This window comes from Lepisma saccharinum, chromosome 13, assembly GCF_977018435.1.
Source record: "Lepisma saccharinum chromosome 13, izLepSacc3.1, whole genome shotgun sequence".
NCBI lineage: Eukaryota > Metazoa > Arthropoda > Insecta > Zygentoma > Lepismatidae > Lepisma > Lepisma saccharinum.
The window spans coordinates 26,813,565-26,836,307 of record NC_139241.1 but is presented as its reverse complement, the minus strand read 5'-3'; the positions used below and the strand labels follow the sequence as shown (position 1 = coordinate 26,836,307).

The following is a 22,743-nucleotide window of genomic DNA, read 5'->3' as shown; positions in this document are numbered from 1 at the left end:
GAAATAAAACTTTGAGAATGTCTGTAACAATTGGTGTGTCATAAATGCCAAATGTTTCATGACCTGTTCAGAAAAATATACTGAAACGCCGACAATCATTTTGAATAACCCTGTATGCTGCCAAAACTATATCGTGACACAGAACATGACAGAACACATAGAAGTTAGACATTATCTCTATTCCACACACTTATTACCAAGGGATAAATGGAAGAAGATGGGAGAACAGCTGCAAAGAGGGCTGCATGCAACTGTTACCATTATTGATTTCTCTCACCAGATAAATGTTGGGTTTTTACATGTGCTGCTTGCTCTGCATGGTTTCAGATCTTCTGCAACTGATAAGACCAATTGTGTAATATCACAATCAATGTCAACAAGGTGTACTCTTTCTCTAAAATATGTAGTTTCATTCAGAAAACTGTCAAGTGCTTTCTAAGAATGTTGTTATGCCTACAAAGACATCTACCAAGTGGTCCTAAATTAGAATAGCAAAAATCATTAACTTTTATATGAATAAGTTGCAAGATCTGTGTTGGTTAAATGGATTCACAGTGCTGTATGAAATGTGTTTTCTGTTCCCGTAATATGAATTCTTACAGCAACTTTTTTCAGCAGTATAAACTAATTGCATAAATAAACTTATACCAGGCAAATGTATTATAACATATTCCATTTCCTACATTACAGGTAAATCACTGAAATGAAGCTCCTTTTTCAGATGTACAAGGTCTATTCAAAAGAAACAGAAACCTCAGTGTTCTTTATAACGTTGAAATGCATATTTAGGTAATAGAACAGATCTTTGTAATTTTAAAAAGAACAGCCATGAGTACCAAATAGTACCTTAGTAAAATGAATGAAGCATGCAGTGATGCTACAAATGGAATAATAATGTTACGGAATCTCCCTTTAGGGTGTCAGTAACAAAGCAGCACATACATCGCTTAGTGTCAACCCTTTTACCAAAATATTAGTCTGTCTACCACGTAGTACACCCTGGACTGCATTTTTGGCAGACTAACGAGACTCTGACATCTGAACTCAGAGCCAGCATAATCTTCTGTAGGGCTTGTGTATGTGATTGCCCTTTCACAAATTTCATCATATCACCTATCATCCTTACCTTTGCAATGAACCAAAAGTGGCAGAAAAGCAAAGCAAAATACTGAATTTACTCATCTATGATGTGCACTTTTTTCCAAAATGTTTGGCCCCCAAAAACTGTAGTGCATATTATGCACAGAAAAATTCAGGCAGCCAACATTAAAACCACACATGTTTTCAATATGTCACTGCTCATAACACATATATATATCACCAGGTGCAAATGCAAATTATCAGATTGGATTAAAAAGAAAAAAAAAGAAAAAAAAAACACTATGAAAATGAAATATCCGTTTCCCATGATTTTTCACTTTGTGACGGAAAGTTTTGCAATACTGCGCCATTCTGGCAGAATTCGAGCATGCACCTCCTGTTACACAGGATGAGCATCAGAGGTATTTGCTAGGTGAGAAATAATAGAACTTCCTCAGTGCTCAAAATCCATAATTTTAATCTTGCTTTCTTGTACTACAGAATGAACAATGTGGTTACAGAAGTGAAGGCTTTGGGATGCTAAACACAGTGGAGAGAAAGGGAGGAGTTGGTGTGAGTTGGTGGCTCATTGTATACGCAAGACGATTCTCTCTTCTTCATAAACATAGCAACAAGTGACTCATTGAATAGGTACGATGTCATTCGTTTTTGATCAGCATAACAACATCTTTACGACCTACAACTAAGAAAGTCATGTCTTGAAAATGAATTATATTGTGCATTATATACGAAATATATTTGTTTATTGTTTTCCCCCATTATACATGCAAAAATAAGATACCGTAAATCAAATCATAAAAGTCATACTGGCATGTCCTTTAAAAGACCTGTAAAAGTATAATTAGGTTTCCACAAGGAAAATTTTAACACTTTTTGCATAGTTGGTGCTGCAATAACATTTACTCACTTCAGGTTCCCCTTGTTCCTTCCCCTTAACTATGGGAGATGACTCTGCTTCTGCTTCCCCTGCCTTCTGCTGGCTGCCTGCTTTCTTTGCACGCTGCTCCTCCTGCGAAAGGGACAACCAAACTGTAGATCACTCTACAACAGAGCCACTTGAACTACAGGCCAGCTTATCACTTACATCAAAACTTAAATCTGTAAGTTAAATTAATAGATTTCAGAGTTTCATATCTCATGGCATGTACAGTTTTAGCATATCTTGAAAGCAAAATCAGGTTTGATTACAACTCTTGAAAGCAAAATCAGGTTTGATTACAACTCTTGGCCTCCCCCAATGGAGAAGTTCATTCCTTTCCTAAAAATTTCCCCATCAACTACTGCCATAGAACAAACACATAACAAAAGACAGCATATAATGTGTTGTCAATAAAAACACTTTTCAAAATGGGTCAAAATTTATAGTAAATGTAGGAATTTTCGTCCCACTTGTAGCCAGTGCTTGTAAGCCTCATATGTCAGCTGGTCATTATTTCTCCACAATAATTGTTGAAATTTTATTCGTTTTCCTCTCATATATATATAAGCACAGGGATGCAAACTTTTCAAAAACACTGGATGGAGTCAAACACTTGGGTGTTTCATAAATTCTCTCTTCCATGTATCATGATATTAATGCACACCAACAATTTTTTTACAAAAAATGTGTTATTTACTGATTTCAATAAGTAACCCATAATGATTCACAATAACAAATATAATAATAATAATAATAATGCAACAAATTATTTGGTGGACTCTGGCCCCATATAAATTTACACCACTGCATAAGGATGTGTATGGCATACTTGAAATTCATTGTAATATTAGTAGGTTTGTCAAAAGTCTTTAAAAAAAAAGGAAAAAGGTAAATTAATCGGGGAGAGATTCTTATAGGAAGTAAGATTTTGACATCATACCTTCTACAGTAGCACTACATGCAAAAAGACCTGTGCAGAAGCATGTGCGATGTGCATTGTTCTCGTGACTGGAGGGGAGGGGTAGAGTGGAGCAGGATTCCTTACTTATGGCCCAAGTTGAATGGATGGAGGGGAAGATGCATGAAGGCTCTTGGCCAAACGTTCTTTTGTGTGTGGTTGTTCTTTAATAAATGTAATTAGATTTTACATTTGGTTGGCCACACTGACTAAGCAAATGGATATCTGGATGTATGTTTCTTCTTCATCTTCTAAATATGCTTGTTGGGAGGGATGATGAAAATATTTCATTTCCTACATGAGCATGGCAAGACAGAGCAAACAGCAGATTCAGATGTAGATGTTATATGAAGTGGGTCAGTGAGGAAATGTAGTGAGTGACCACGTGACCAAAAGTGAGCATGACACTGCTTGGCTTGTTACGTATTTAGTAGGAATGGACGATATCGGAATTTGATATAGCAATATATCATCAAGAAAATATTGTATCGTATCGTCTTTGACAACATTTTTTCCATGTCATGATATCGGCGATATATTGTCTCCATGATATATATCACCAAAATATCATGATGATATATTGCCGACATGATATATATTGCTAAAATATCATGACGATATATTGCCTACATGATATATACCACCAAAATATTGTGAAGATATATAACAAACATGATATAATATTGCCAAAATATTGTGACAATATATCATCTAGTTGATTGCCTTGGACAATATATTTTCAATATCAAAATATATCGTCTGGATGATACGAGGAACGTACCGAAAGTAATGCAAAAGTGATCATAACCTCTTTATTAACTGATGTAGATCGTTCAAATTGCACATGTAGTTGGAGTAACTCTTCCTCTATGCAGGTGTTTCAGAATCTTTGTCTTCCTTGGAGGTGAATAATGGATTCCAAGCAGAAGAAATGTGATGTTATCAAGATCTTGATGAAAGAGGGGTGCAGGTTGTCCAACATCCACAGATGGCTACAGAATATGTACGGAGATGACACCATTGACAAGAGTAATGTGCACAGTTGGATGAAGAAGTTTACAGAAGGGGAAACCAGCATTGAATACAAACCACGCAGTGGGAGACCATCAACTGCGATCACTGACACAAATCAAATCGTCAGCGAGTGGATGAGTTGATTCGTGTGGCCAGACGTCCTTTCTCCTTGATTTCCTGAACTCACCCATACCTTCAACAGCGAGCGGTATATTGAGACACTCCATAAGCTTGGCGAAGCCATTAGGAGGAAGAGACCGTACAAGAATCTGAAAGCGATTCACATTTACTATGACAATGAACAGCCACACTTCTCTTTGGCAACAAATCAGGTGATCGGCAAATTGGGCTGGTCCGTGGTCCCCCATCCACCATACAGCCCAGATCTGGCACCCTCAGACTTCTACTTGTTTGGTATAATGATGGACAGTCTTGGGGACAACGATTTGATGACACAGATGAGGTGAAAGTTGCTGTGAAGAAGTGGATACGAAAGTGCACATCAGACTTTTTCAAAGAGGATTCAAGAGTTGGGTTCAACGATGGTGCAAATGCATCCTTTAAATGGAGACTATGTTGAGTAGCTGGTTTGTATAGAGGAAGAGTCACTCCAACTACATGTGCATTTTGAACAATCAACATCAGTTAATAAAGAGGTTATGACCACATTTGCATTACTTTCGGTACGACCCTCGTATATCGCTCAACACTAGTATTTAGACACTGGGGGACAACTGTACCTAAGCATATGACTTATGATAGCTTTATAATATTATGGCATTTCGAAAGTGCAGCAGAAAATTGCAGCTAATGTTACAAGAAAGATAAAGAAAGAGCATTCAGCATCCATGGACAGTATGGTGTATATCATATCTTAAAGATACAGGGTGCGGCAACTCAAGCTGCAGCGAAGTCAATTTAATACATGTTGTATTACATCTCAAAGCATTTTAGGAAAATAGCATGGGTGGCAGTTTCTTGACAAGGACAAAATGAAACCAGGGTGGCTACAAACAAGCAGAAATGAAATTCCCTGACTTTTCCAGATTTTCCAGGACAAAATTTACATTTTTCCCTGACAATTACAAACTAAACAAAATCGATGTTTTTGCAAATGGAAATAATAAACTCATACAGATCCACGTATGGTTTTGTTAAGTACCAATATTATCTTCTATGAAATTGACTTAATTTCTCTATTCTCTATGATTTGAATTCAAACTGCAAAATAGTGAATTTGGAAAACTATTACAATTCACAAGCTAGGGAAGGATTACGGAATTTTTGTCATACGCAGTAAGTTTAAAACAAAATACTTAATTATTTTTAAAGTTACGACTAAATGAGATAAGAGTGAAGAGAGATTGATTAAGAAATACAATTTGTAATTTATCAGTCTCCTTATACATTCTCGGTATTATATATTAATATTTTCACTGAGGTTTGGAGCCCTCTGCTTGCAAAAACCATGAGTGCGGACTCATTTTTCAATGCATAAAGCTACTTCTCTTTTCTCTGTAAAGCAAACAACTTAATACTTGCATATAAGTGAAACAATTGAATCGATCAAAATCAAGTGTCATATTTCCTTACATTATCGATGGGATTTCTGCTCCAGTACAGTATATCCAAGTGAAGTACTGTGAAACTGACAACATGCAGTTATATCATTAATGCTGATGAAAAAGGTATGTAGGTATTAGAAATTTAACGCAAGGAATTTATAGAATTGCATTGTATAGGTACATGATTTAGATAACCACAGGAAAAGACTAATAATAAAAGCTTCTGAAAGTTCATATACGAGGGGCATCCTGAAAAAAGCTCCAATGGTGTATATACACAGCACTAGTGGTCGGAGAGCAACACACACACATGCAGGCAGGAAGAAGTGGTATGTAGCTGTAATCTGGTACAGTTGCAATGCAGCAGTTTTAGGACAGTTCTAGGTTAAAGATTGAGGCTCTCACACAGTCTCCCACCGACTGCGATGTAGCCTACATTGCACGCTCAGAATTTGGCAGAGAGACACCAGCAATCGTGTGAGGTGTGCAGACCGGACTTCGTGAGTGATAGTATGGTCAGACGATGGTGCAGAGAATTCACGGAAGGCCAATCGAATGTGCACAACCCCATACAGCTGAGCACACACGGACCCTTTGCATCACTTCAGGTGAGAGATCTTGGACCACTCACTGAACAGCCCTGGCCTTGAATGTACCGACTTTCATCTCTTTGCTTAACTAAAGAGGTTTCTGGCAGGGCAAGGATTTGACAGCTACACTGCGGTAGAGATAGTTCCAGTCTTTGCTGTCAGACACATATAACATGAACATACAAAATTTAGTGCCATGCTACGACAAATGCCAGAACAACGGTGGTGATTATGCTGAAAATTAGGTTATGACTCACTGTTACTAATGCAATAAATTACAACTGATATTCTTGTTTTATTTATACCTAATCGGCAGACCTTTGATATTTTGTTGCTTTTTTTCAAATTGGTGTATTTTCTTATTTTTTACTTTTTACTATACGGTGTTTTTTCCCCCAAAATTCAAATTTTCATTTTAGCGCATTTTCTTGCAAATATCTGAAATTATACCTTCATGGTGTTTTAAAACTACTGTTTCAAATTGTAAGTCACATGGCTTACGTCTCTTCGTGAAAGTTTGATATCTTGAAAGTTATTTTGGGAAAGTTATTTTCCATACCCCTTTTTTAATTTTAAGGTAAGAATTTTAGATAATGGAATTTTCCCCGTATATACTAAAGGGTGCATAATGACCATAAGTGGCAACGCACCTAAAAATTTAAAATCAATCAATCTCACGTGATAGATATCGACACATTATGGCACCAAAAATTGGCATTATCTCTTTTTAACTTGTTAGTGTTACGTTTCCCAAAATTCGCGTTTTTGTTTTAGAACATTATCTGCCAGATATACTGAAACGTAATACTCGATTGTGCTTTTAAACTATTATTTCAAATTGTAGGTCACATGGTCTACATACTTTCGTGACAGTTTGATATGTTGGAACAGATTTTTGAGGAAGTAAAAGTAAAGTGCTCCCCTGCACTTTTCCATGAAGGTGTATAGGGGTGTGGAGTTAGGGTCCCACACTTTATTGATCACGGTCGAAGGTGGGATGTGATCAGCACCACGCTCCTGGCTACTTTATCCCTCAAAGTATCCTCAAGGTACCAGCTTCATATGATGCTGGGTGGGTGCCGGAGCAGTTTGAATAGGTGTGAAAACATCCCGGTTCTCCCCTGCAGGGGATCGACCCCGGGTCTCTCGCATAGTAGTCAGATGCCCTAATGACTGAGCTCCATTATTACTTGCTCGACAAATTCCGATGGTGCGCACTTAGCTTGGTAATTCAAAACATACCTCGTGCAACAAATACGAAGATGTGGCTCTCGTGTGACGGTAGATACGCACTCAATCTCCTGTTAGAACCCTGCCACTTTGCTCTGTGATGCAAATGGTTTTGATAGAAGTTAAAAAATCGTTGGAAATACATGATTTAATGTGGCTGTCGGAATTATTTCATGTACGTATAAGTATAACTATAGTTTACTCTTGAGTAAAATGTTGGAAAACTTGCATGTTCTATGTACACAAACATGGCCTAGAAAAGACAAGAATGTTTCGTTGTTTTACGACATTTCTTTAAAAAAAATCGCTAAAAATGCAAAAATTCGCATTTTAAGCCAAATTCGCATTATTTCGATATTTCGAAAGGCCAAAAATGTGTCCAAACATCACTGCACATTCCTCAACGTAACTTCGCAGCAATTACCAGTTTTCACGGTTTTGGCATTTACGGTTCCCTACTAATCGGAAATTACTTTCTGACCACCCCACGTATAAATCAGTAGATGGAAAGTGGAAATTTAACAGGGCTGGCAGAGAAAAGTCAATTCTTGAAGAAAGGGATTTGTTTTTATGATTGAATGATTCGAGTAAATGATATTAAAATATTTACGTATTTAATATTAGTATTTTATTTCATAACATTGGACATTAACCTTACTCAGTGAGAGATTAATGACCATCTCTCATGAGTTTAAACAGACAGGACAGAGAGTGGCGTTAATATCATTGCAATACTAGTGTTGCAGTAAATTTGAGGTTTGGAGAATGCACTTGCCAATTTATATAACGTTCACCAATGCAGATTTATGTTTCACTTTTTCGTGATAGTATTCAATATATATCCCGTTTGGTTGGATTCTTCTTGATATCTAAGAATAGTGCAATGTCATTGTAAACGTATGTTAACTTGTGCGAAACCAGTAAGTAATATCTCAGGATGATGAAAGAAAACCTTTATAAGCACTGGTACATTAAATAAGGCGAAGTGAGCCAGAAGAGTAATAAAATTCCAGCAGCATATTTGCAGTCTAAAGCTCTTCTTGTTTATGCATTCGATTTTTGTTGGATGTTGCAGTCCATGCAATTTCTGTCACATGTTGTAGTGAGATACTTTGTCGGGTGGCGATATTCGACAAAAATAGTATGTATCAATAGAACCTATTTTTTCCCATGTTCCTTCAGTTTGCCCAACAAAATGCCTTACTATCGGACGACGCCATCCGCTCTTATCCCCTCCATCTGTTGACAAGTCCCCTTACTACTCCCATACGGATAAGAAAAAATGATAATTCAATGCATTTTTCACATAATATTTGTAGGCTAAACTAAACCTTTACTCCCCCCATGATACCATATGGTATCATCAGAGTAAGGTCATACTGCCCCGATGATACCATATGGTATCATCGTGCTGATTATGAAATGAATGTGCTTTTTGGACCTTCATACTCTTATATTTTGGTGGAACTCTGACACAAGTCTGGAGTAAGCCTGGGAAATTCATATTGATGACCAACCTCTCCCCCTCTCCGCAACATATCAATGCCACATTTCCGAACAGAGTTTCACATTTTGGCTCATTATTCAACTTGTATGGCACCCAGGAACATGAAACATGTTTCAATCAATCTCTTTGGAAACATCCATTCCTAGAAGAGAATACTAAGGTTTGCGCCTTCTTCCCCACAATAGCGGGAGAAGAGGGGCAAACTCCAGATTTTTATGTTTTTGTTAAATTGAAATTCGGTGGGCGCGCCCCCCAAACCCTTCCTCGGTTCAGAGTTCTGAATTGTACACGGTTGCATGCTCTGATGTTTTAGCTGAAAAACAAAACTTATCCGAAGTAGATTGCTCCGATAGTGCCCAAGCTGTAACAATTTTCCTCCAAAAATGCAAATGACCTATTTTTCGTAAAAAAAAAAAAAATATCACATTTTGGCTTATTATTCGACTTGTATGGCACCCAAGAACATAAAATATGTTTCATTCTCTTGAGAAATGTCCATTCTTTGAAAAGAATACTAGTTCGCGACCTCTCCCCAAAATAGCGAGGCAAGAAGGGGCAAACTACAGATTTTTACGTTTTTTTTTCCCATTGAAATTCGGGGGTCATGCCCCAAGCCCCTTCCTCGGTCCGGCGTTCTAATGAATCGGAAGTGATCAAAAAGCATCAAAAAGACATCGCCATGTTGAAGAACAACACCCAGATTAGGGCAGCTGGGAATCTTCAGGCAACTCTGGGCCGAGTTATGCTAAGCTTCAGAGAATGAGTTCTCACTAATGGCAGCCACCTTGCAGGTGTGCTATTGAAAAAGATGAACTGTCCTTGTCAAGAAACTGTCACTCATGCTATTTTCCTAAAATGCTTTGAGATGTAATACAACATGTATTACATTGACTTCGCTGCACGATAGAGTTTTGTTTTTAATTGTAATTAAAAACTGTCAGGTTCAGTTGCTGGGTTGGGGGACAGGTATACCCCACGTGACTATGTGTGTTACAGAAAATGATGCACATAACACTAGGTTAGGTAATACAATAACAAGTGCCCTCTCAACTTTGTTTCTATAAAGTGAGGACTGCTGCACAACAAGTACAAACAAGGTCGAATTTACAGTTATAGTGAAGAAATGCCTAAGGAAAAGAAAAATGCATAATGACAGCCGTTTTTCCTCTGTAGCATACCTGCTTGGCTCTCCTCTCTGCTTTGAGCTGTGCCTTGCTCTTTTGCACCTCCTTCCCCTCTGGTTGGCTGCTTGCCGATTCATCTTGGGCAATCTCCCCCTTGGTAGCTTCCTCGGGTGTTACCCATACACTGGAAAAGAGATGTAATTTAATAAACATGCAATGAAAAGTATCATTTCTATGCCATTAATCCTTAAAATGCCAGCGTGACCAATATGTCACTGGCAGGTGAGGTCGCTAACACCGGCTGTGTGTTACAAAGAGTGTTTTGTCACTTTTGGATCACACTGTGACTGAGATAATGCTCAGAGATAGATATTTTGAGATCCTCACGAGCCTTGAGGTACCTCATCAGTAATTGGTAAAGTTTAATTTGATTCTGGCTATATTTGAGGGGGGAAATTTAAATTATATTTATTAAAAAAATCCAAAAGTATCAGCAAGAAGTGCATAATTCTTGTCACAAGAAAGCAACATAGATCAAGCAATATGCAGGTACTATTTTGAACTCTCGCATCATGTTGATACCTATGTGGGGGTCCAACAAAGTTCAAATTTAGAAAAAAAAAACTTTCATCTTCTTCAACTTGATAAATGTAAATTGCATTTTTTTGACCATAGGCTTACAGCATAGTCTGCACTGAAAAACATGAGGAATAACTTGTAATTTTAGCATTCATAGTTTGAGAGGTAAAAAATGTTATTGAAAATCTTGCAGATTTTTAAATTTATCTCCAAAAACAAGCATGCATTTTACATTCGATTTTTCCCCCCAAAAGTATGAGCAAGAAGTGTGCAATCTTTGCCAAAAGAATGGAACACATATCAGTCAATACGCAGGCACCATTTTGAACCTTCACATCTTGATGTTGCGTATGTGGAGCAACAAAGTTCAAATATTATTTTAATTGTCTTTTCTTCTAACTGATCATGGAAATTGTTTATTTTTTGATCATCATCTTTATTGAACAAAAAAAGGTATAGTTTCTAAATGTAGCATTATAGTTTCCGAGATGTAAAACTTTGTTTCAAATCTTGCAGAATTTTAAAAAAAATACCCGCTGAAACACTCCTGGCAGTGTGGCCTACACTGGGCTGTCACAGCAGGCACTTAAGGGTTAAATATTATATGCCTGCAGGCACAGCACTACATAGAAATATCAATATGAACATTATGGATGAAACAGATTAATTGGTATTGGTAAAATCGCCAATAATTTTACTAATTTCATATATATACTGTAATTGCACAAATATACTGTAATTTAGTGCAAAGGTCTGACAACACACTATTGTTTTAGGTACATACATGTACCCTAATTCTGTACTACAAATGTCTCAACATGAATATTCCTATGTCTAATGCAATACCTATTGCACATTAACATCAGCCCTCTGATGCTATTATCTACAATATATATTGATAAAAAAAAGTTTCGCATATTGCAAGTTTTTCATATTCTGCATCAAAGACTCCACAAATCACCATACCTTTGAAGCGCACACATCAACCGAAGTCAAATTCAACACACAAAAGAGCAGGTACGTATCTGTGGACAGATTTTGAAGCATGTTCCACGTTTTAACCTCGTGATTCACCCACCGATTGTCTTGCAGTTCTTGAGAAGGGGGAGTATAAAGCACTGGATGTCTCAAGGAAGGTTGTAATGGTTGTCATGGTGTGAGTTCACATTTTAGAAATGCCACGAAACACGCTTTCGGCAGTGGATAGAATCAGAATATTGACATCGGGTAGGCTGTAATCAAAGTGACATTTCTAGAGTGTGGAAGAAATTCCAGGAGACCCCTTTAATAGCAGATAGGCCCAGAGAAAGAAGACCATGCAAAACAACGGCTGCACAAGACGTCCTATGTCCACAGCAACCCAACTCCAGAAGGAGCTTCGTGAGGCCTTCCAGCAACATGGTCGTTCGGCACTGTTCTGGGCAGGAATCATGTTGGGTCGTCGGATGCCATTAATTCACATACAGGGTACTATAGCTGGACAGACATACGAGGACAGTCTTCTTCGACCCATCGTTAGGGCATTTGCGAAGGGTGTTGGTGCAGGATTCACGTTGGTGGACGATAATGCCCATCCTCACTGTGCCCGTTCAGTGGACCTTTTCCTTCGAAGGCATGCAATCCATCGGATGGACTGGCCAGCAGTCTCCCCCGATATGAATTGTATCGAACATGCCTGGAACTTTCTGAAACGTGCCGTTGCAAACCACCCTCACCCACCACAAACCCTACGTGATCTGATACATGCTGCCATTCAGGAATGGGACAATCTTCCACAACATGCATTGGATAACCTGGTTTTCAGCATGCCCCGTCATGTTCCACAATGTCTACGTGTTCGTGGAGGCCACACACGTTACTGAATAGACGGCGAGGGGTTTCTGATAGGTTTACTCACCTTGGTAATTGGTGATCATTTTGTTGCATCTTACTTTGGTTAGGAAAACCACTTTGTTTCTTTTGTTTCTTTGGTTATATCTTTCACAATTTTCTTTATTTATCTTTTGTGTTTTGTACTTTCATTGCCCTAGTCGGAGGAATTGACATGTGTGGCTTCTGTGATGCAGAAAATAAACATTTTGTTATATGCAGAACTTTTTTTAACCAGTATAGTTTCCAATGAGGTGGGACAGGAACCTTGAGGCACTGAACAACAGATCTTTATTTTAAATGAATTTTAATACTGCATCATTGGCTTACAGGTGTACATCAATATTTAACTTTGATGTTAGGTTATTTAAGCATAATGCTTATTTATTTGCAGTGTCTTTCTGTGAAAAATTATTTTCTTAAATTTCAAGATGAACTTAAATTATGAACACTGGCATTGAAAGTAATGAAAAAGCTTGAGTTATGAGCTTTGATCTTGTTTTAAGCCCACTTTTATGCATAGATAGGTAAATTGGGACTAGATCTACAGTTTAAAGTAGGATCTCAACCACTATGTGCCTCCACCGGGACCCTTGGTCACAAGGCGATGGCCACTATGCCATCGGGGAGACCCTGAAATAATATGATGTTCTCATTGTATGGTATTACACACTTTATATAGAGAGAAACACACAATTAACACTTGATTCACATGCAAGGATTAAATCAATCTTTTGGTCACTTAGAGTGAGAAGACATTGATTTGTGTCAAATGTAGGAAACAATCTGCACTAGATTATATCTTACTTAATGCTCCAGTATGATACAAAGCCAAATCAGTTAGTCTGTTGTCCAAATAACTTCACAAGACAGATGGCACAGATTGCAATTTTTTTAAAAATAATAATAAAGAAAATAACACACATATTTTACCAGCTTAGAAGCCAATTTTAAGCATATCCCATGTAGTGAGAGTTTCAAGTTAACTACACAGAATTTCACCACATAATACTCACTACCACATAATTGCCGCACTCGGTTTATTCAGTACAAAATTAATTTATAACCTTCATCACTTAGTTACATTGGCAAGTCAGATAAGGAAACCAACGATAGCGAAGCAGGATCTTAGGACACAGACAATTACATTTTATAGGCAATACTGTAGTAAATTTTCTCAAGTGTAACACTTACACTATAATACACAAATCAACAATAACTAATGAGTTAACTTCTTCTTTCCAGACCAGAAAAATGTTATTTGAACTGTTACAAAGAAATGTGCGTCGATACGGACTTTTATGTATGTTTGAGAGTATTCCGTGCATCCTAATCTTGCAACAAAGACAGTTATCCCAGTAATATGATTTTAAATTAGCGGTAATACTGACACCATTTTCAATTTAAAAAAAAAACCTCACATAATGGTCACCCCCCCTTTTTTATAAAAACAAATGGCATAAATTCTGTGACGGTTATGTGATGAAGCATGGTAATAGAATGACATTTACGTAAAATGTTACTAAAGATTGACATTGATAAAATACCCTTCATGGTTATTTGTTTCTGAATAATGTTAACATAATGATAACACTCACCTTTCTTCTGCAAATGCTTCTTTGTCCTTATCACTTTTCTGAGCAGGTAAATCCTTCTTGGGCCTGCTTTTTCCTTCTTCATCTGCTTGCTCCTTGTTTTCATCTCCACCTCCCGAGGCAAGGCCTTCCTGCTTCTTCTTCTTGGCAGCTAACTTGGCTGCTTTCTTGGCTTCTCTTTCAGCCAGAATTTCTTCCCTCGACTTGCCTGAGTTTTTCCCATGAGGAACACTCTGTGGCCTTCCAGGCTTTGTTTTCTCCGGTTCCATTGCTGAAACAGTGTTATCCTTCTGCAAGTATACAGATTCTTGTGACAAATTAGTTTTGAAGTCTTCCGGAACAAGTCTACTCAAGTTTCCCAGCGGAAACAGTGATTTTATGTCGCTAGTAATAGGCGGAAGAGATGACGCCTGACTGCTTCCTCTCAACGCAGCTAGAATGTCATTGCACTGCACGTAGGAAGGTGTACAGGTTATGTTAGAAACAGAACTGTTTTCACTGCTAGTAGAAATTTCAATACCACTTTGGCCTGTGTTTTCTGTATCTTTGTCTATGCTACAAAATTTCAGGGGACTTCGTGTATCATCAAAGTGGTGACCAGCAAGCAAATGCTCAGTTCTTTCGTCTAAATGACTTTCAGGAACATCACCTTTATTTGCTTTACTTGCATGACTTCCAAGTGAGCCAAGTGGATCAGTCCTTTTCTTACTTTTACGTAGCTTTCTCTCCAAATTTTCTAGACCAAACTCAAGGTTAGACTGTACAGGTGAAGTACACACAATGGATCCTTTCTCTAATTCAGAATCTATTACAAAGTTATTTGATACTCTAACTGTTCCTACACCTTCACTGCATTCCTTTCCAGTCCCATTACTGTTCCTCGAGCATTTCTTTATATTTCTGCTATGGGACAATAAAGGAGAACCATTTATAGTTGAAGACTTCGATATATTGTTCTGTTTAGGACACTCCTTGGGAAAAGATGGTAACTCTGCTAACACAGTTTCCAGAACATCCACATTAGAAACTGTCCCACAATCAGCACTTAACACTTCTTTGTTGCTATCTTTTAACGTCTTCTCGACACAGGTATTAACATTTTGCAAGTTTAGATCATTTAGATTGGTTATCTTCTCTTCTGTGCTAGGAACATCAACGGCTTTGAGACTTTTTTTCTTCCGAATCCTCCGCTTCTGGGATTTAGAAAGTGTTGAGCTATTAGCTGATTCTTCATGAGCCTTGGATTCCAAAGTATCTGTAACTGGAAGGCTCTCACATTCTACACTCGCAGGGGCTTTGCGAAATTCCTTGTTTCCTTTCACAGGACGAGTGTTTCTATCACCATATGGTTTCTTGCACTGTGTTGCTGCAAGTAAATTACCTGCAATGGTTGCTGCTTTCACACTAGCACCTTCGGTTGCTGCAAGCACATCAGAACCTGATTCAGAATTCACTTTGCCAACTTCTTCGGGGTTCTGTTGGTTTTTCTTCTTCCTCTTATGCTTCTTCTTCGATTTACTTGGTTCAGCTGCTTCTTTCTGCACCACCTGAAATTATATAATTAACATGTTGACTCCACCAATATTTTGTCATTTTATTCTGTAGTGTTTCCAACTGCTGTTTGATACTGATAATTTTATTTTACTCCTTGATCTTTGATTATTTTTAGTGCATATGCTTCTCCACACATGCAGTGCCTATTCTGAATGTTTACTTGTAAGTCCATGTGAATATTCTATACACAGTCATTACATAGTTTTGACTGCACAAATATCCATATTTCCACAATGTGTTGAAACGTTGATCGTTCATCAGCAAGTTCGTCACTGTTAAGCTGAAACTAGGAACTGACTTTTTTGTACTTGTGATGAAGAGTGAAATAAGAGTGATGAGGATATAAATTGAAATTTGGATGACAATCAAGAAGATATTCTGGGTGAAAGTGAATATTTTTTGTTTTGTTGTTGACAATGACGTCTGCCTCAGCACAACTGAAGAATATGAGCTGAGGCAGAGGGGAAAATAAAATTTCAAGTTGTTTAACCATTATCAGTGATTAGCTTGCACTCTAAGTAAAAAAAAAGTGATACATGATTAGAAGTAAAGAAATTTGAAACAAATGGAAGGTTGAAGCAATGGTGGAAGAAATTAAAAAGTATCAGTTAAAGTGGAAACAACATGTTCTGAAGATGCCAGAGAGCCATTTGCCTCAAAAGTTATTAAATCCCAGGCCAAAAAGAAAAATAAATTTAAGCGATGGAATGATCAATTTTTGTAGTCGCAGAACGGGCTTTGGTTACCCAGATTTGAAAGAGGAAAAAATAAGAAGAAAATAGTTAAGATGTATACAGGTGCAGTTCTCTCACACACACAAAAAACAATGTTTTGGCCTTATTTCTAGGACCATAACCTGATTTTCCTGAAAATCAGAACATGTTTCTGGCAGTGAGGCTAGAAGACTAAACACATTTTGGGGCAATAAACCACACACACACACACAAGTATGCCTCTTTTTGTTTCCTTACAGTATAATGGTGGTTATGTGAACATTCAAGAAAGTGAATAAAATAAATTGTGATAATAAAAAGGTGTATGTTAGAGACGTGGTGAAGCATATTTCCAATACATGTGAACTTATTCTGAAATTCAATTTATTTTTTTCAAAAACAGACTTTCATACCACCGATCCTTCTACGGTTATGTAAGGATAACCTAAGAAACATTGGTTTGAAATCCCTGTAGTATTGTAATGCTTTCCAATCTCGTTCTCTTCATTCCTTGCTTGCTGTATATGAATGTATAACTTCTTCTGTACCAGTGAAAAATTTTCATGATGTGTAAACAGATTTTCATAACATTTATATTTTAAAAATGCTGAATACAGAAGGCTGTTTGGAATATATCCATCCAAACGACCTTGCAACACCACTGCCATCTGTGTGATTGAGATGGCACTAACGCTGCAATTGTGTATCGCAGCTTGCAGGTGGCCGAGTGCCGTGTGTGAAGCTGTCAAATGATGGCAAAATGGTGGGTACATTTACCATGTACATTTCTCGTAGGACCGAATAGTAAAACCATTGCAAATATTTGCCCACAAAAGGCACCCATAAGAGGGCACCAGTAAAAGTATCCAGAAAAATCCACCAAAGCAACGTCGCATGGCCAGGACGGTGCATATGACTCCTTCCACTGTGGCGACAACTATCCATAACCGTCCAAGGTTGCGCTACATTCAAAAGGCCTTGTGCACCAGTGGTAATGCGTGCAATTTTTGGGGTGTAGGAAGCTATGGTAAACAGATCGAGGAAAGTTTTTGAAAATGCGTTCAATTACACAGTGACATGTATTGCCAGTACCTTGGATTAGCCATTGGATTTGTAATGTTAAGTGCATGCCCTCCCTGCCTGTCATGTGTACCAACCTCCTGATAAGAAACGGTGCTGTTTTAACTCATAAATTTATTAATTATTTACTTATTTATTAATTTATTATAATCATTTTCTGATGACTGTAGTAGTCTTCAGTTCAATTTTATTTTGCTATTTTGGAGTTGTGAACTGTGTTATTGATCATTTATTGTAGTTAAACCATCTATAAAGAAAAAAAACAGGTTTAGCATAGTGCTTGAAAAAAGTTGAAGAAAATTCCATTTGTTTTATTTGTGACCTCAAACTTTCTACCGATTTCCTTTTATGAAATGTTCCTTGTTAGATTGGGGAGGATAAAGAAAAGATGAAAACAAGAGGATGGATCAGGGCCTGTAAAAGCTTGTCCCTTGGTCGGCATACTTCCTTTTGTTTGAAACAAGTCCGCTAGAGAAGTCCAAACAAGATCTGGAGATTTTCTTAAAAATAAATTTCCTCAAAATATCTTCATTAGAATTCAATTTTTCTGTTTTCCAGGGAGATGATGCTGGATTTTCTCATTATGCCAAACACAGAGTGCTAGATGTCAACGAAGTTCAAATTTTGCTAGGTTTAGAACCATTATGCTAGAGTTGGCATCACTGTTGAGGAACCTTCCTCACGAACTGTATAACTGGGCAACCCCACATGTACCCCCATCCTCCCTTGCACTGCCCCTCACCCATCTGCCTGTAGGATGACAAGAGAGGTTCCTCAGTGGCAGGCACAGACGGCTCAAAATTTTATAACGCTCATTAAACTCTTATAACACCATTAAGCCTTGTTTCCATGATTATGAAAAACTAAATATGCTGACCAACGCAGTAATTTATTTTATTAAAAACATAAACTAAACGTAACGTTTCAACCTTCTAGCAAGGTCTTCTTCAGACTCTGTATCAAGTACAAAAGTAACAAGATACAAAAACGGGGCCTTATATATAAACAAACATTACTCCCTCCAGACTATTTAGAAAGTTGTTTGGAACTTTCTAGCAGGTGACTTTCACTTTCCAAATTTACTTTCACCTAAAAGGCTAAACACAATTACTTCCATATAGAATTAAACTCTTAAAAAGTAGAAAACTGGAAATAAGTATAAATGGAACTGTAGGAAGTTCTTCACTTCCTACATGGAGGAATTGCCACTGGTGTGCACCACATCCTCCCATGCCACATTGCTGAATGCAGGATCAACTGCAGAAATCTATGAAAGTGTAGATTTATCTAACTGGGAGTGGTCACATTCGGTCAATTATGTACCGTAATGCCAATAGCAAAGAAGCTCTGTCTGCTACTGTCAGGATACTTTTCAAAGGGGCTTCATGATTTGTCACCTGATTCAGTTATGTGGGGAAATTGCCAATACATAAGGTGAACAGAAATGTGAAGATGAATGCTGCCAATTTTCAGTCGTCCATTATGATCCCCATCTTCCACACACACATCCCACTTTTGTATGGAGAGAACACTAAACAGGTGCGCATTCATATGCACAAGGTCTCAATGCATACTGCCCAAACATTGCTGTGCTTTTATCCGGAGATGGAGTGGGAAACAGGGATCTGTATTATCCCATTGCAGGACATTCCAGTGAAAGCCCTGATGCCAGTCGAATGGATTTCTGTGCATTCGGACTCTTGAAACGAGATCTGGAACATCGCTGTCCACACACTCTCCCGTCTTTGGAAAGGATGCAGAGATGAATGTGATAGGATTCCCTTGCCTGTTCTCCAACATAGTTTGCTATAATGGAAACTCCGATGTAGAGTGATAGTCCAGAATGCTTGTGGTCTGATAGAGCACAACCAGGGTGGTGGCATGGCATTTCATGAGGCCAGAATACCTTGAATTTATTGATTCATTGAGTTTGTGTTCTAAGTCCACTTTATGCACAGTAAGGCTAATGGGGACTGGACCAAGAGTTTGAAGTGGGATCCGAACCACTATGTGTCTCCACCGGGTATCAAACCTGGGACCCCTTGATTAGAAGGCGACGACGCTACCATTGCACCATCGGGGAGGCCCTCTGTATACCTTGAAAGTCATTTGGATATATCAAGAACTACCTTCTATATTGCACAATATTTCTTTCAAATAACAACATATATTGGGATCGGTTAAATATCAGTATCAGAATTAGTTGGAAACACAATGTGCGAGTTCATCGCATGACTAGTATCTCTCATGTGCATGTTAATAAATAAAAAAAAAACATTTGACACACCCACACACACAAAATTCTTACATGCACAATAAAAGAATCAGCTTGTAATAATATATTCATGCATTTCTGTTATTTGGTTGCATTAACAATTGCAAAGCATGACGACTCCATGGCAGATTTTCTATCTCCAGAAACCTTTATTAAAGCAAAAAACAACAATTAAATTAAATTAGCAGAAGTGTTATTTAATATACATGTGGATTCAAATTATTCTAATTCACTACCTTGGCCACGAGCTGACAAAGCATCATAACAATTTGCAGACAACCTACAAAGCAGCCACAGTAGCCTATACATTTTTCAATATATAAATCATAAAAAATACTAAAAACATCTTTCAGACTTTAAAATCAATCAGTTTACAAAAGGAAGATATAAACTGCTCAATCAGTTAAGCAATGCAATTTTTCAAATGAAGTGTGGGATCTGGACAATTATGTGCTTCCACCAGGTATTGAACCTGGGACGCACGGTATTACAAGGCGATGACATTACCATTCTACCGTCACTGTCATTCGAAACTTAGGTATGAAAGTGACAATTATGAGCCTGTGCTGTGTGGTTGCATACACATCAGGACAGAATTCCATTTTTTTGAGAGGATTGAAATGATGTACCAAACAGAAAAAAGTCATTAATATTAAGAAAAGCTTGTTTGTCTTAATTACATCCCATGCACTGAGACTTGAGACCAGACCAAGATGGGATGTTTATGCCGGAGAACAAGACAGACATTTTGAAGAAGACCTAGGCAGTGACAAGTCTCATTTTGTCTCATCCTAACATACATATTACTTGTTTCCCCTACACACCCTCTGTTTATATTGTGTTACATAAAATGCATACAATATCTTCACAGTATTAATAATAATGAAGACTGTAATAATATATCTGAAATAAACATCAGGGTAAAAATTGCAGGTGATAATACAGTGTGTTTCAAAAGTCATGCAACACAAACTTTGATTGCTTTAACGTGAAAACCGTTACTGATGGGGGGGAAAACTCCCTTATCTAAAGAATAAAATAATGGCAGGTAATTTAATATAATCCTTGACTCTACTAATCAAAAGCCCCATCTAGTTCACTGCACTCTTTGACACTCTTTGCACCGAAGCATCTAGTTCGATACGCGGTGCAACACCGAGTTGTCTAGTTCGTTGATTTCGAGTCAAGTAGTGTAGTTGGTCTCTGCACCATCTGCACTACCTTTCGGACCAGTGTATGTTTGGTGTATGGTCACGTGGTGTGTGCTAACTAATCAAATGACCGTTTAAAGCAGCAGACAGGTATTTGTTGAATCTTCTGAACTTGAACACTGCTTTCTGTCTACTTGGTTGAACGTCATTTCCTTGCACAGGTTGGCCACTCTAGGACCATGATAAAATTCAAGATATTTCCCGGTTTTCAAGGTGAACTTTAGAAAAATTCAAGCATATAAGTAAACGTTTTCTCTGCTCCAACCTTATGTATTACAGACACTCACCAGACACACACACACACACACACATAGCTATTAAGTCTGTAGGTCTGTGTGATTCCAATGTATCCAAATATTCTAATCCAATTCAATTAAACGGTATCTTGCATATTTAAAAAATATATAATTTATTTTAGGTGTAGAGTTTACATTTACCATTTCACATACTCGGACTCGAAAAACATGTACAGTTACGGACACTGCCGGGTTGTAATGAATACAGTGTACATTGACCTATCAATGAAATCGTTACAACTGGGCAGTGTCCGTGACCATACAAACGCAAGTCACAAATGTTACGGGATATACTAATCTACAAAAAATTACTAATTGTAAATAATTTCAAACTCAATATCAACTAATCAACTTCAAGATATCATATCTGTGGATAATGTTCCGTCTGTCAGATAGATGCTCTGCAAAGAACATTAATAAAGTAAACGGATTGAGAGAATTATGTTTTATTTTCCACACATCTTTCTTTCCCTTCTCGATAAAAATAAGAGCTAAACTGTGAAAAAGTTGCCTCATAATTAGAGCATTTATAAATATGTTTAAATTCAATGGTATTATTATTAATAAAAGTTGTAACTTTTCACATCTAAGGAGAACAACGCAGAATTCCCGGAACCAATAATTCGCGCACAATTCCCAGAATTCAAGGAAATCCCAGTGAGTAGCCACCTTGTTGCACCACCCTGATACTAGAATACACCTGCACTACACAGAGTGTCAAAAAGTGCAGCAAACTAGACGGGGCAAAATTCAACATACTTTTAAGCAGTCAACAGTGACACATACATAAGCAAGCCATTCTATTGTTACATGTTGAAACAAAAGCAGTAGTTACATGCTGTTTCCAGGGAACTGTGTTAAGAAAAGCATCGTAGCTATATCACTAGTAGCACAGTCACAAATAAAGTCTGAAATGTTTGCAGACTGTCTGTCTAGACACTGTTAGTATTAACATGGAAGCAAACAATCTAAATGACTTACATCAGGACAAATTTCAATCTTCAAAAGGGTATATGTGAACTGTGTTGTAAAATCTACAAGTCATAGACATGACGTTATTGTACATTTCTGGTCTCTCGCAACATTTGGTAACTTTATTACCACAGAACATGCCGAGATCATGCAATTTAAGAGTTCACAAGGAAGCTGCAATACATGCTTTAATTACTTGAGGAAACATTTCCCACAAAATACCTGATCACTTTCCATGGTGGTAGTAATCCAGTTTACTAAAAAGAAAAACAGAACTTATATGTTAGTATCTATGCTAGTCTGTGTGCAACTTCACTAACACACAAAAATACATAATTAGGCCACATACTATCTAGGTTAACTTTGCATTTGAGTGTGAAATCATTCCATTCTATGTACAGTAAATTGACACAGGTTTTACGTACTTCCGATAAAATTTTCAAAAACAATAACACAGAGCAATAATATTTTCCTCCAACTCATATTTCAGTTTTTTTCACTTAAAAGTTTCCTTAAAATTATTATATTAATGTTAACAATAAAAAATGTGGATTTCAATAATGTATATTCAAGTAAAAATCACGTAAAAGC

The 22,743-nt window shown here is 37.4% G+C and overlaps 1 protein-coding gene across 1 annotated transcript in view; it reads right to left on the bottom strand.

Moving 5' to 3' along the window:
* The window catches only part of eIF2Bdelta (eukaryotic translation initiation factor 2B subunit delta), a 156,866-nt gene that overhangs the window by 129,110 nt on the left and 5,013 nt on the right, over positions 1–22,743 (bottom strand). The window contains exons 2-5 of the mRNA XM_083133977.1: positions 22,375–22,409; positions 14,055–15,598; positions 10,063–10,192; positions 2,009–2,110 (exon numbers count right to left, since the gene is read on the bottom strand). Of these exons, the coding sequence (XP_082990103.1) occupies positions 2,009–2,110; positions 10,063–10,192; positions 14,055–15,598; positions 22,375–22,389 (1,791 nt within the window). The 5' untranslated portion in view covers positions 22,390–22,409. The remainder of the gene's footprint in view (positions 1–2,008; positions 2,111–10,062; positions 10,193–14,054; positions 15,599–22,374; positions 22,410–22,743) is intronic.